Here is a 14802-nt window from a genome sequence, read left to right on the forward strand (position 1 = left end):
CTTAATGTTTGTCTTTTTTTTCTGTTGTCACTCAGCAATCTAATAAAGTAACACATATACAAACATAAATTCAAATAATTTGACTGCGTCAACCTTTTGTTTAAGTGCAAGTCAACTTTCTAAAACCTTTCTCAACTTTTTCAAAAGCATAAAAACCAAAAGATAACCAAAAACATAATTAATAACTTTTTGATACATACTGTTAGGGCCCTATTTTTAAGCAGTGTCTTGCTCTTAAGCACAAGGTAAGTATTCAAACTTAATTTATACTCCTGCTCCATCCCAGTGCTGTATCCTTGATGCCATCCTGAGTAGATGGCTGTGGATGATGTTTATTTCTTAAAAATCTTATTGGCTTCATCCAATAAGTACTTGACAAAATACTCGTTACAGAAGCAGCCACCCACCACAGATCTCTTTACCTCTAATGTAGAAAATATTAAACTCATGAAATGTATGACCTAGGCCTCGTGACTCTTGGAAAAATACATTGGGGAAAGTGCTGGACTTCTGTGAAAGTACTCAATGATTCAGATGTAACAGATGTGAAATGCATATTTGGTTTTTACATGTGTTTTTTATTATAACCATCCCTTGACCTCCATCGTTTTTGTGTTATGCACGGTTAGAAATTGTATAAATAAAAAGTAAAAAAGGCTTAATATACACAAAATATATAACCTAAAAGCATATAATCTACTTAAATAAGCAACATTTTATTTATTTGTTTGTTTTTTAAAAAAATTGGGTTTCCACTGACACATTGTTAAATGACTTGTTTCTTTTTCCATTCAAGTATCCAAAGTGAGGAAGACCCAGTCGACAATTGGAGGTATGGAGGACTGCCACTTTCTGGATGCTTTTTAATATATATATATATTTTTCTGTTTTGTTTTCAGCTATTTTTTAATATCCCTGTCCCCTGATTCTTCTTATATTTTAAAGAAAACTGCGAAACTGCGAGACCTTGCATCAGATATATTAATTTATTCCCCCTGAGGTGGCTGTTTTATTTTATAATCATTAGGCCCTTGCACCTGCTCACTCTAAGCTTGCTAAATACTAACAGTTGTCAGTTTCCAGTTACCTGAGCCGTTATGTCAAACAAAGCCTATGCATTTTTCCTCTGTCTAATTGACTTGTTTTAGAAAAGCATTTTTATTTTATATTTTTGATAACATTCTCATGCACCCCACTTATGTCTGACACAAGCGTGCATTGACCCATTTCTTTGTGCAGGAAAAGGCAATGTGGTCCAGTCACCCAGTTACCTAGCAACCACTCTCTCCCACCTACTCACACTGCATGTTTTTTTGTTTATGGAATCTCTTCACTGCTGAGTGCTTAAAAACGTTTAACTTTAACTTAACCCTGTGTTTTCTGCCTGAAGTCCCTGCCCGAGTGACAAATGTTGGCTGCATGACTTGTCAGTTTTTTGAATACCTCACAGTATGTTTCTAATTCCCTTTCTCCCCCTCTCTTTTCCAGGGGTCCATCAGCAGCACTAGCAGTGCGAAATAAGGCCAAGTACCCCCCTGTTGATCATCGGATTCATGGACAGCTTTGCCAAGAGAAAAAGATATTGCCCACATTATATATTAATCATTCGAAACAAACTCTTATTATTGCTGCCATTTGAGGACACCAACCCTGCTTTTCCAAGTAAACACATGCAGTGTCAATGAAAAAACATACTGTACATACATGCATGAAATGACTGCTTGGCTTCCCTTTTTTAAGAAGACCAAAATATTAAGACTTGAGCATATTTGGAGAAGCCAATTTGGATGGAAAGATGTATAATTAAAACTGATTGCCTTTCAAAAAATAAAACTGGAACCTTAAATCTTTTGGCTTGAAATGAATCATGTACATTAAAGTAAATGTACATTAAATGTGAGAAAGCACAAGAACATATTGAAAGCACTGGTTTGCTAGTAAACAATGGAAAAGTTATGACTATTCTGTAATGTATTAGCTTTAGTGTACATCTTATTACATATTCATAGTATTACAAAAAGGTTGGGGCTTTTTAAGTTGATTTTTTGTTATACTGGCATGTTATACAAATTTTGTGTATAATGAGTGAATAAGTTAGGCCTTACAATTAAAACCTACTTACTGGAACAATAATGTGTATATAACTTTCAGTGGTATCTGAGCTCCTGTGTAGATATTACAGCAATTGTATTGAAAACATCGAGGTGCTACCGTGCTTGAGAAACATAATTTAACTGGTCTAACCATTTTTGTCTTACACAAGATTGTTTGCAAAGAATTGCTCTTTAAAATTCTAGCCATGACTGATTTAAACTCGAACAACTTGTCACTTTCTGTATACTCTGTAAACCATAAAAATATGGTGCCATGTTACACAGGTAAATAATGGGTTATGTATAAATTGCCTTTTAAAATGTGACATGTGCCATCAACTTTAATGATGATCTTGTTGCTATTACACAGTTACTGCGTTTGAATATATCAGTGTTGCAGGCAAAAAAAGTGCTTTTGTACAGTGATACTTGATGGTGTGATGTTTTTATTTTTATTTTTTTAAATTTGATTGTGTTCCACTGTCTATGTGATTATTTAATAATGACAATAAAATAATGTTTGCCTCATTCCAGATAAGTCCGGTTACAATCTGCTCTTTGGTGTTGAGTTACAAATAAGATTACAGTGAAATGACAAACATACTAATTTACATAAAAAACTAAATCATTTTTGTGTTTGTGTTTAACTTGTTTTAAATGAAAAGAAAATTGTGCATATTATGGGAGTATTGACTTTATCTCCGAGTTTACTTCTATTCATGGGTTTCAGGCAAAGGATTCCTTCCTGAGTTAAGGATGGCATGATATGCAACAGCCCTCTGTTCTTATGGGAATTAATACATTCAAATCAAAACATATGCTTTGAATGGAGAAAGACTCTGACAAAATTGTTCAAATCAAAAAGGAACCATTTTCATATTAACAAAGGAAGCAATTCAATCAAGACATAGATATTTCAGCCGAAAGGATGATACTACATGAATTTATTATTAATAAAATATTCATAGATTCAGTATCTATGTTGCACTTTTTCACTTTTTGTTTATAGAAAGAAAAAATCATCAAAACAATAAAAGTAGCCAAAATTTAGGATTTTTAAAAAAATAGAAAAAAAAGCTAAACAGAAAGGATTTTGTCTTGAAACCTTTTACCCTGATTGTTCCTTTAAACACATGAGCCAGCAATGCACCAAAGTGGAACATGTATGTTCAGCAGCCACAAGCGGGCACCAGTCGTCCAGCACACGTCATCAGACAGCGCCTACAATAAGATGAATATAGGTCAGTGGGAGCAAAACGATTAAGATGCCCATTAATTACTCCACTGTCATGTTATTTGTGTCTGTCATGGAAAAAGAACTAAAATTTGTACTATAGCTGCATACCTAAAAATGTAATTACAAGTAGGCTACAACTATGCATAAAATGTACAAGGCACAGTTTTAGTATAATTTTTGATCAGTCTTTCACAAAATTTCACTCCAATATTAAAGTAATGCAACGTTTAATACTGAATTAAGTTCAAAGCAGACAGTGAGGTGCTATGAGTGTTTCTAGGTGCAGAGAGAAGACAAAGACAATTGGGATATACATGGCTAGAATTATAGCCTACAGGTTTTAAGATGTAGGCCCACTAAAAAGTACAAATACCCAAAACATCAGCTCAATTGCCATAACTAGAGTATTTGAAATTCATTTTAAGTTTTCATCATTGCTTTTAAACATGGTGCAGCGTCAGTCTCTCCGCCTCTGTTTCAGCACCAAGGACAGAGACGCGTGACCTCCGTTTCCATGACGACGGGCTGTCTGGATGAGGGAGACTGCGAAGATGCGAGACATTTCATAGTGATCTGACCCAAATCTGATATACCGCAGCAAGAGCGTCTACGTGCTCATGGATAGCTGTGCTCATGCATAGCCAAATAACAGTAACCTAAATAGATGAATAATTAAATAGCTGTTATAATACGCCCCTGCAGTGGCCAGTGGGAAATGGGGGATGTGCGCTTGAAACCAGCCGACACTGCGGCAGGGTGTGTTCTTGCGCATGCGTATAACACAGACACCCCCACCCCCACCCTACACACACACACACACACGCACACACACACACACACACACACACACACACACACACACACACACACCACTGATATATAGGTCATTTGACTTGATTTGACTGATACTATTGCGACTGGCTTTCATTATTACCGGATTAATACACAATGAAAATGAATATCAACGTAATAAGCCTATAGCTAAGCCTAACGAGTAAGATCGGGAATTTATTGTAACATCTTAGAAGAGCTCTATTGTGTACATGCGGCTTGTATCCAGTGGAGGTCACTGCTCTCCTCAATAAAGAGAACAGACTTCATGGGTGTGGTGTGTGCTCAAAGCCACTGGATTAAAGGGACAGACACTTCTAACATAATAATGAATAACACTGCAAATCATTTTAATTTTGCAACATCACGTTGTTTACCATGCAACGAAGCGCATTACCAAAAACAGACTTCATAGGAACTGACTAACTTCGTCAATAGAGTACTCTTTAAAATGAAACATTTTAAAGCTGATTTAAAAGAAAATAAAACTATTCCGTATTGTTAGCTTGATTTTATATTATTTATTATTATACAGGAACGTAGACCTACATATAAGTGTGGTTATGTGTATCTTCTAAGTAAACAGCCTTCTGAAACCCCAACTACAGCATTCTGGTAAAACCAATAGGTGGTGGTAATACGCTGTGCATTTTTATCATAGAGGTTGTGCGCAAAACGGAGGATTGTTTGAGTGGCGTTAAACGGACATTGCAGACCCTCACAAAGGAGTAACGAAAACATATTTTCTAGCAAGACTGTGTAATATTTTTTCCCGGATTAAATCTATAAAAAGAGAAACCTAAAATGGCAACAAGCGTCGTCCAAGAACAATGGCTGAAGCTGATTGTTTGCGTAACGATTCTGACATTCAGGGGAATTACTGCTCAAATACGTTATTCTATTAATGAAGAAGCGAAAAAAGGCACCGATCTTGGGAACGTGGCCAAAGACCTTGGATTAGATCTCAGGAGACTCGTGGAGAGAAATCTTCGCGTGGTTTCAGGAACAAAGCCGGACTTGTTTAAAATCAACCCAGAAGATGGACGTTTGTCAGTGAATAACCGACTGGACAGGGAGGACTTGTGCGCAAAAACCGTTCCCTGTTTAATTAATCTGAAGGCTATTGTGGAAAATCCTTTGGAAATGCACCAGTTAATAGTTGAAGTACAAGATACAAATGATAATGCTCCCAGGTTTCCAGACGAAAAATACACAATTGAGATACTTGAATCTGCTGTAGTCGGGTCTCGGTTTCAGTTAGAAGGAGCACAAGATTTGGATGTAGGCATAAATTCATTACATTCGTACAAAATGATCCACAACCAGTATTTTCGCCTGGAAACTGAAGAATTTGGGGAGGATGGAAAAGTACCATTTCTCATTTTACAAAGACAATTGGACAGGGAGGACAAAGCCCAACATGCGCTTGAGATTACAGCTTCAGATGGAGGTAAACCACCAAAATCAAGCGCTATAAACATTACTATTGTTGTATCTGATATAAATGATAACCCGCCAATTTGCAGTAAACAGAAATATACCGTAACAGTCAAGGAAAATGCGCCTATAGGGACATTTCTGCTGATAGTAAACGCCTCAGACGCTGACTCTGGGGCAAATGGAGAGATTGAATACTCTATAAAGAGTAAATTCCGAGGGCTTTCCTCTGAGCCATTTGATTTGGACAGTGCAACTGGAAGGTTGAGCGTTAAGAGTAAGCTTGACTTTGAAGAAAAGCAACTTTATGAGATAAAGGTTGCTGCTGCAGATAAAGGCGCAGTGCCTCTGTCTACGCACTGCAACGTGATCGTAACAGTAGAAGACGTGAATGACAGTCCACCAGAAATAGACATTACTTCGCTCTCTGGTCGCATTGCTGAAGATGCTCCATTGGGCACAGTGGTAGCTCTGATGGCAGTGACCGATCGAGACTCAGGCCTGAACGGTGAAGTGACCTGCAGTATTGCCACTGATTTACCGTTTGATTTAAAACAGTCAGCTGATGGCCACTCATACTCACTGGTAACTAAGGATAAATTGGATAAGGAACTAATAAAAACCTACAGTGTTACAATTAGTGCAAAAGATTCAGGAAACCCTCCTCTGTCATCCTCCAAAGACATACACGTAAATGTAATTGATGTGAATGACAACCGTCCGATGTTTTCTCAAAGTCCCTACATATTTCATGTATTTGAAAATAACGAACCTGGATCCTCTATTCTCTCAGTGTCTGCAATTGATAGGGATGATGGAGAAAATGCTGTAGTTTCATATTCACTCGAAACTAAGGGACAAGTGGCATCGTTTTTAAACATAAATGGTGAAAGTGGCACAATTTCTGCTCTGAAAAGTTTTGACTTTGAGACATTAAAGTCTTTCCAGTTTCAAGTCGTGGCCTCAGACTCTGGGACTCCGTCACTGAGCAGCAACGCGACAGTGCACGTGTTCATCCTGGATCAGAACGACAACGCTCCAGTCATTCTGTATCCAGTCAGGTCTAATGGTTCTGCTGAAGGAGTGGAGGAGATCCCCCGCAATGTGAACGCGGGACACTTGGTGACTAAAGTCAGGGCCTATGACTCTGATATCGGATATAACGGCTGGCTGCTGTTTTCACTGCAGGAAGTGACTGACCACAGTCTGTTTGGGTTGGACCGCTACACAGGACAGATCAGGACACTTCGCTCGTTCACAGAGACAGACGAGGCCGAGCACAAACTCGTCATACTGGTCAAAGACAATGGCAACGTGTCCCTGTCAGCTACAGCTACTGTGCTCGTGAAAGTGGTGGAGCCCAGAGAGGCTTTTGCAGCTTCTGACGTTAAGAGCTCCTCTAAAGACTCTGAGGACACTAACGTGACTTTTTACCTGATGATAACTCTGGCCTCGGTCTCAGCTCTGTTCATTCTCAGTATCATTGTGCTGATTGCAATGCAGTGCTCCAAGTCCAGCACTGACTACACCTCCAAGTACTTACAGGACACAAACTATGACGGGACTCTGTGCCACAGCATCCAGTACAGATCTGGAGACAAGCGCTACATGTTAGTTGGACCCAGAATGAGCGTAGGATCCACTATAGTCCCAGGGAGCCAAGCCAACACACTGGTGCTGCCTGACAGGAGGAGGCCCTCTGAAGAGGTAAGAGATAAACTTTAAACATGTAAACTTAATCCCATATTCATTTGTCTGACGGATTTACAAAGGTGTATGAAAAATCTGCATTATATATTTTCATATGACAATCAAGCACAAAAGTTTGACAAAAGTGCATTGTTTTGTGAAATTATTTCCATATTTATTATTATAATTTCATGATTTTCTGGAACATTTGCCCTTAGAATAAGACAATGTTATTGATCACTCATCCCATATCAGATTTTATCCCTGTACATGATAATTAAATATTGTTTATCATGCCTATATTCTTTCATCTGCAGTTAACACAAATAGAGCTAAGAGAGTAATCTAATAACTAATTTGTGTCTGGATTACAACTAAATGTTTGTTTATTTCAACACATTTTAGGAACTGTCTCTAGCTTGCACTCTTTTTATTTTAAATTTTTAAGTACTACAGTCACACCTGAACCTGCTTTGCTAGTATGTAAACCTGCAGATAGAAAACAACAACAACAACAACAACAACAACAACAACAATAAAACATGCATTTATGCACATTTTCTCAAGTCTCAGTATATGGACAGGAATGTCTCATGTGAAAGCTCAGAACCTCCAGAATCCACTCAAAACAGATAGATGAATAATGCTGCACATACTAGAGTTTATGTGTAGGATTCAGATCAATAAGTGCCGTTTTAAGTTTGGCAACCCAAATGAGAGATTCATTTGAGACTCCTTCCACTTATTAACTGGACAATGGTCTTGAAAACCAAATCAATCAATTTGGTTCAATCAATCAGCAAATAATTGGAACATCACGTTAAATGTTTTTGTAATAAGAATAAACAGCTTTGGGATCATTGTCAATAAAAGCTATTTTGATTTAAAAATGCAACCCTTGTTTATGCCCAGAATTAACACGCAAAATAAGATAATAAAAAAACAAAAAACAAAAAAACAGAGTATATTTGGACTAGAATGTTAATTTTGATAACAATGTAAAGACTGCCTTGAAAATTATTCAGCAGTTTTTAACTTCAGCCCTGCTGCTGACCGTGGTGCTGAAGTTATGATTCTAGTGCAGGACTTAGAAATCCAGTTTCTCTAACTTTCATGCTGTGCAAAATGTGTGATGTTCTTTTTTGGCAAATATCAGTGTTAAAATGTAGAATTATATTTTAGTTTTATGAGTGACCAGAAGGTGGCACTAACCGTCAAGGAAACCTCTGCTCCATTTTGTCCCTCCTCTCACAGATCCTTTTGTTTCTTTTTGACTGAAGCGTTGTAGTTACTTGTGTGTTCAGTTACTCTGGATTAGTTGTCGCTTTCGTGGCTACAGTTACAGTCAACATAAATATATGGATCTGTGAACAATGATGGAGATTAAAAGGCCATTTGCAGTGGGAATCAGCGCGTGGATCGTTTTGTGTTCGGCTCTACTGCTGCTTTTTGGACAGTCCGTTTTGGCTCAGATCAGATACTCTGTTCCGGAGGAGGTGAAGGACGGGACTGTGGTTGGAAATGTGGCAAAGGATCTTGGTCTTGATGTTTCCTCTTTGGGTGAGAGACGGTTCCGTATTTCTGAAACAAAGGACACTATATTTGCTGTAAACTCTGATAATGGCGCTTTGTACGTCCACGGGACGCATTGACAGAGAGCAGCTGTGTCAGGGCAGCGGTACGTGTCTGATGGAGCTGAAGGTTCTGGTGGAAAACCCTTTGGAAGTTCACTATGTTGTTGTAGAAATCACGGATGTAAACGACCACGCGCCCACCTTTCCCAAAAGAAATGAAACCATAGAAATATGGGAACATACCTTATCTGGAAAACGATTTCAGCTACACTCTGCTCATGATCCTGACGCAGGGATGAACTCAGTCCGCACGTACAGTTTGTCTGCTAATGAACATTTTGACATTAATATTCGGGAAACCGATGGTGAAAAAATACCATTTCTAGTTTTGAAAAAAATGCTGGACAGAGAAAAAAGCAGTGAACATTCTTTAGTGGTCACAGCGGTTGATGGAGGTAAACCCCAGAGGTCAGGCACACTTAATGTTACCATTATTGTTCTTGATACTAATGATAATAGACCGGTTTTTAGCCGAGAGATTTATGAAATTACAGCGAAAGAAAATCTACAAACAGGCACGTCAATTTTTAAGCTCACAGCTACAGACCCAGACGAAGGAACGAATGGGGTAATTGAATATAGTCTTGCAAAAACATTAAAGCAAAGAATATTTGATATTTTTGAATTAGACACGAAAACTGGTGATATTTTCGCAAAAGGACAGATAGATTATGAAGAAAAGGATTTCTATGAACTGGAAGTACAAGCGTCAGATAAAGGCACACCTCCATTAACAGGTGAATGTAGAGTTATTATAAAAATCATAGATGTAAATGATAATTCACCTGAAATAGACGTGACTTCTCTGTCAAACACAGTGTCTGAAGACTCCAAACCAGGGACAGTTGTATCACTAATCAGTGTAACAGACAAAGACTCTGGTGTCAACGGTAAAATCATCGCTCACATAACAAACAACGTGCCTTTTGAACTCAAACCCTCTTATAAAGAAAACACATATTCAGTTGTCACTAAGGATTTCCTGGACAGGGAGGAGGTGTCACATTATGACATAACTATAAAAGCCACTGACTGTGGGGAGCCTCCTTTATCCACCACTAAAACTCTGAGTATTCAGATATTAGATGTAAACGACAACAGTCCACAGTTTGAACAAAATCCTCTGTACTTTTATATTGTAGAAAATAACGTGGCAGGGACGTCACTGTTCTCTGTAACTGCATCAGACAAAGACAAGAATGAAAACGCAGATATTTCCTACAGCATTGCGCGTGCAGGACAGGAGAAGGACGTGACGCTCTTTTTTAAACGTGAACGCGGAAAATGGTCAAATCACTGCTCTGAAAAGCTTTGACTTTGAGACATTAAAGTCTTTCCAGTTTCAAGTCGTGGCCTCAGACTCTGGGACTCCGTCACTGAGCAGCAACGCGACAGTGCACGTGTTCATCCTGGATCAGAACGACAACGCTCCAGTCATTCTGTATCCAGTCAGGTCTAATGGTTCTGCTGAAGGAGTGGAGGAGATCCCCCGCAATGTGAACGCGGGACACTTGGTGACTAAAGTCAGGGCCTATGACTCTGATATCGGATATAACGGCTGGCTGCTGTTTTCACTGCAGGAAGTGACTGACCACAGTCTGTTTGGGTTGGACCGCTACACAGGACAGATCAGGACACTTCGCTCGTTCACAGAGACAGACGAGGCCGAGCACAAACTCGTCATACTGGTCAAAGACAATGGCAACGTGTCCCTGTCAGCTACAGCTACTGTGCTCGTGAAAGTGGTGGAGCCCAGAGAGGCTTTTGCAGCTTCTGACGTTAAGAGCTCCTCTAAAGACTCTGAGGACACTAACGTGACTTTTTACCTGATGATAACTCTGGCCTCGGTCTCAGCTCTGTTCATTCTCAGTATCATTGTGCTGATTGCAATGCAGTGCTCCAAGTCCAGCACTGACTACACCTCCAAGTACTTACAGGACACAAACTATGACGGGACTCTGTGCCACAGCATCCAGTACAGATCTGGAGACAAGCGCTACATGTTAGTTGGACCCAGAATGAGCGTAGGATCCACTATAGTCCCAGGGAGCCAAGCCAACACACTGGTGCTGCCTGACAGGAGGAGGCCCTCTGAAGAGGTAAGAGATTAATTCAAAACTGTTTCTCTGCCAGGGCGATTAAGCCCCCAGTTTCAGCCAGATGTATTAGATGACACGGTGAAATAATTTGCATTTTAAAGAGCCACATTTTGACTATTTCAAACGTTTGCCCTTTGAATTATAATGATAGTAATTAATGAATACACTTAATTAATATTTTTATAATTGCAACATACTTTTAACACGCTGATAGTTGATTTAAGACGCATAATCTTGTCTGATTTTACAATCTCCATAAAAATTATTCTATTAATTTTAATTCAGTATTTTACAGCACAGCACATACTACTGACTTTGACACACATGTATTAAGAAAGATTTAAGAATTCACATTTGTCCCTGTTTTAATTTATTTTATTTTATTTTTTATTTATTTTTTGTTCATTAAAGGCTTACGCCCTTATTAGACACATGAGTAGATAGATCCGGGATAAACTTGCCTATTTATCCCGGATCTATCCTATGCACCAAAATGGAGCTTTTGACTAAGTATTTTAAAGCATGACATATGATTTATTATGTCTAGATTGTTATTTTAGATAACATTATTAAGACAGTCTTGAAAAATATCCACCGACCTTCTTGAATTTCAGTGATGCCTCTGTACCTGGTGCTGAAGCAGTGAAAGTAGTGTTGGGTTAAGAAATCCAGTTTCTCAAATGTATATACCTATTCTGTGCACAATATGTGGTGTAAATATGTTTTATTTTTTGTAGAGCCCATGTAAAAATGTAATATGACGCGATCATGCAATTTTCTTAAGTTGTAAGTGTGACCACACGATGGCACTAACCCTCAGAGAAACCTCCGTCCATTTTTGTCCCTCCTCTCACAGATTCTTTTGTCTCTTCTTGACTGAAGCGTTGTAGTTATTTATCTGTTCAGTTACTCTGGATTATTGGGTGCCTTAGTGACTACAAATAAAGAACAATAGAAACTAAAAGATTTGTTGATGAGGAAGATGAAGAAGTCATTTGTAGTGGGACAATGTTCGTGGATCGTTTTGTGCACATCTCTTCTGCTGTTTTTTGGACAGTGCGCTTTGGCTCAGATCAGATATTCTGTTCCGGAGGAGGTCAAAGACGGGACTGTGGTTGGAAATGTCGCAAAGGATCTTGGTCTTGATGTTTCCTCTTTGGGTGAGAGACGATTCCGTGTTGTTTCTGAAACGACTGAGGCTATATTTGCTGTAAACGCTGATAATGGCGCTTTGTACGTCCACGGGCGCATTGACAGAGAGCAGCTGTGTCAGGGCAGCGGTACGTGTCTGATGGAGCTGAAGGTTCTGGTGGAAAACCCTTTGGAAGTTCACTATGTGGTTGTAGAAATCACCGATGTAAACGATCATGCTCCGAGATTTCCCAAAATTAACCAGACGTTTGAAATTGGAGAGCACACTTTGCCAGGGAAAAGATTTCAGCTACACTCCGCTTATGATCCGGACGCAGGAACAAATTCTATCCGCACGTACACTTTGTCTGCAAATGAACATTTTGACATTAATATTCGTGAAATTGATGGTGAGAAAACTCCATTCTTGGTTTTAAAAAAAGCACTAGACAGGGAAGCAGATAGCCACCACTCTCTTGTAGTGACAGCATCTGATGGAGGTAAACCTAAAAAATCAGGGACACTGAACGTTTCTGTAATTGTTCTGGACAGTAACGACAACAGGCCAGTTTTCAGCCAAGATGTATTTGAAATTACAGTCAAAGAAAATGTTCCTGTTGGAACTTTAATATTTCGACTTAATGCTTCCGACATCGATGAAGGTATAAATGGGGAAATTGATTACAGATTTATGACAACAGTAAAGCAACATATACATGATATATTTGATTTGGACATAACAACGGGGGAAATAAAAGTGAAGAAAACATTAGATTATGAGATTAGGGATACATACGCACTTGAAATCGAAGCGTCAGATAATGGTACCCCTCCATCAACAGGTGAATGTAGAGTTATTATAAAAATCATAGATGTAAATGATAATTCACCTGAAATAGACGTGACTTCTCTGTCAAACACAGTGTCTGAAGACTCCAAACCAGGGACAGTAGTTTCTCTCATTCGCGTCAAGACAAAGACTCTGGTGTCAATGGTAAAATCATCGCTCACATAACAAACAACGTGCCTTTTGAACTCAAACCCTCGTATAAAGAAAACACATATTCAGTTGTCACTAAGGATTTCCTGGACAGGGAGGAGGTGTCACATTATGACATAACTATAAAAGCCACTGACTGTGGGGAGCCTCCTTTATCCTCCACTAAAACTCTGAGTATTCAGATATTAGATGTAAACGACAACAGTCCACAGTTTGAACAAAATCCTTTGTACTTTTATATTGTAGAAAATAACGTGGCAGGGACGTCACTGTTCTCTGTAACTGCATCAGACAAAGACAAGAATGAAAACGCAGATATTTCCTACAGCATTGCGCGTGCAGGACAGGAGAAGGACGTGACGCTCTTTTTAAACGTGAACGCGGAAAATGGTCAAATCACTGCTCTGAAAAGCTTTGACTTTGAGACATTAAAGTCTTTCCAGTTTCAAGTCGTGGCCTCAGACTCTGGGACTCCGTCACTGAGCAGCAACGCGACAGTGCACGTGTTCATCCTGGATCAGAACGACAACGCTCCAGTCATTCTGTATCCAGTCAGGTCTAATGGTTCTGCTGAAGGAGTGGAGGAGATCCCCCGCAATGTGAACGCGGGACACTTGGTGACTAAAGTCAGGGCCTATGACTCTGATATCGGATATAACGGCTGGCTGCTGTTTTCACTGCAGGAAGTGACTGACCACAGTCTGTTTGGGTTGGACCGCTACACAGGACAGATCAGGACACTTCGCTCGTTCACAGAGACAGACGAGGCCGAGCACAAACTCGTCATACTGGTCAAAGACAATGGCAACGTGTCCCTGTCAGCTACAGCTACTGTGCTCGTGAAAGTGGTGGAGCCCAGAGAGGCTTTTGCAGCTTCTGACGTTAAGAGCTCCTCTAAAGACTCTGAGGACACTAACGTGACTTTTTACCTGATGATAACTCTGGCCTCGGTCTCAGCTCTGTTCATTCTCAGTATCATTGTGCTGATTGCAATGCAGTGCTCCAAGTCCAGCACTGACTACACCTCCAAGTACTTACAGGACACAAACTATGACGGGACTCTGTGCCACAGCATCCAGTACAGATCTGGAGACAAGCGCTACATGTTAGTTGGACCCAGAATGAGCGTAGGATCCACTATAGTCCCAGGGAGCCAAGCCAACACACTGGTGCTGCCTGACAGGAGGAGGCCCTCTGAGGAGGTAAGATCACAAAGTAACGACTCTTGGTTTTAACACATTAAAAAGTTTAAAAATATGAATAATCATTTATATTTTAGTATGGTGAACATGTTTGTAGTTGCTTCACTGTCCATTCTAATAATAAAAAGTACATGCTCTTTGCATCCTCAAGTTTAATATTTTACATATTATTCACTGTATACTTAGGGATAACCCCTAATAACTGGTGGAGAAGGAAAAAATAAGGTATTCAAAATCAGTGATCTCAAGAGGTCAGATTTTGTTTTCCCAAGTCAAATCGTCTGCAGTATTAAGTGGATAGAGTGGGTACTGATGTGTTTAGTTATGGTGCTTTTTTGCAGTGCAGTTAACATACTATTGTTGTCTATGGCACCGACCTATTAAATGTTAAATTACATTTTCCCCCATAAAGTTATGTCCCAAATAACATTTCTTTATTGCGATTACAT

General features: G+C 39.3%; 1 protein-coding gene and 1 pseudogene across 1 annotated transcript; both read left to right on the forward strand.

Annotated features, from left to right (window-relative positions):
* Positions 1-4965: 4965 nt before the first annotated feature.
* On the forward strand, positions 4966-7323 carry LOC110160706 (protocadherin alpha-3-like). The gene has a single exon (XM_020925384.2). The coding sequence runs from the start codon at positions 4966-4968 to the stop codon at positions 7321-7323; it is 2358 nt and encodes a 785-aa protein (XP_020781043.1).
* Positions 7324-8660: 1337 nt separating this feature from the next.
* Positions 8661-14386, forward strand: LOC110160707 (protocadherin Fat 4-like; annotated as a pseudogene).
* The last annotated feature ends 416 nt before the right edge of the window (positions 14387-14802 follow it).

The sequence above is a fragment of the Boleophthalmus pectinirostris genome, unplaced genomic scaffold, assembly GCF_026225935.1.
Source record: "Boleophthalmus pectinirostris isolate CB_2022bp ecotype Guang Dong unplaced genomic scaffold, ASM2622593v1 HiC_scaffold_23, whole genome shotgun sequence".
In the NCBI taxonomy this organism is placed as follows: Eukaryota; Metazoa; Chordata; class Actinopteri; order Gobiiformes; family Gobiidae; genus Boleophthalmus; species Boleophthalmus pectinirostris.

Bases quoted from the DNA above. Each gene is read 5' to 3' on its own strand.
- LOC110160706 (XM_020925384.2), top strand. From the start codon at position 4,966: ATGGCAACAAGCGTCGTCCAAGAACAATGGCTGAAGCTGATTGTTTGC.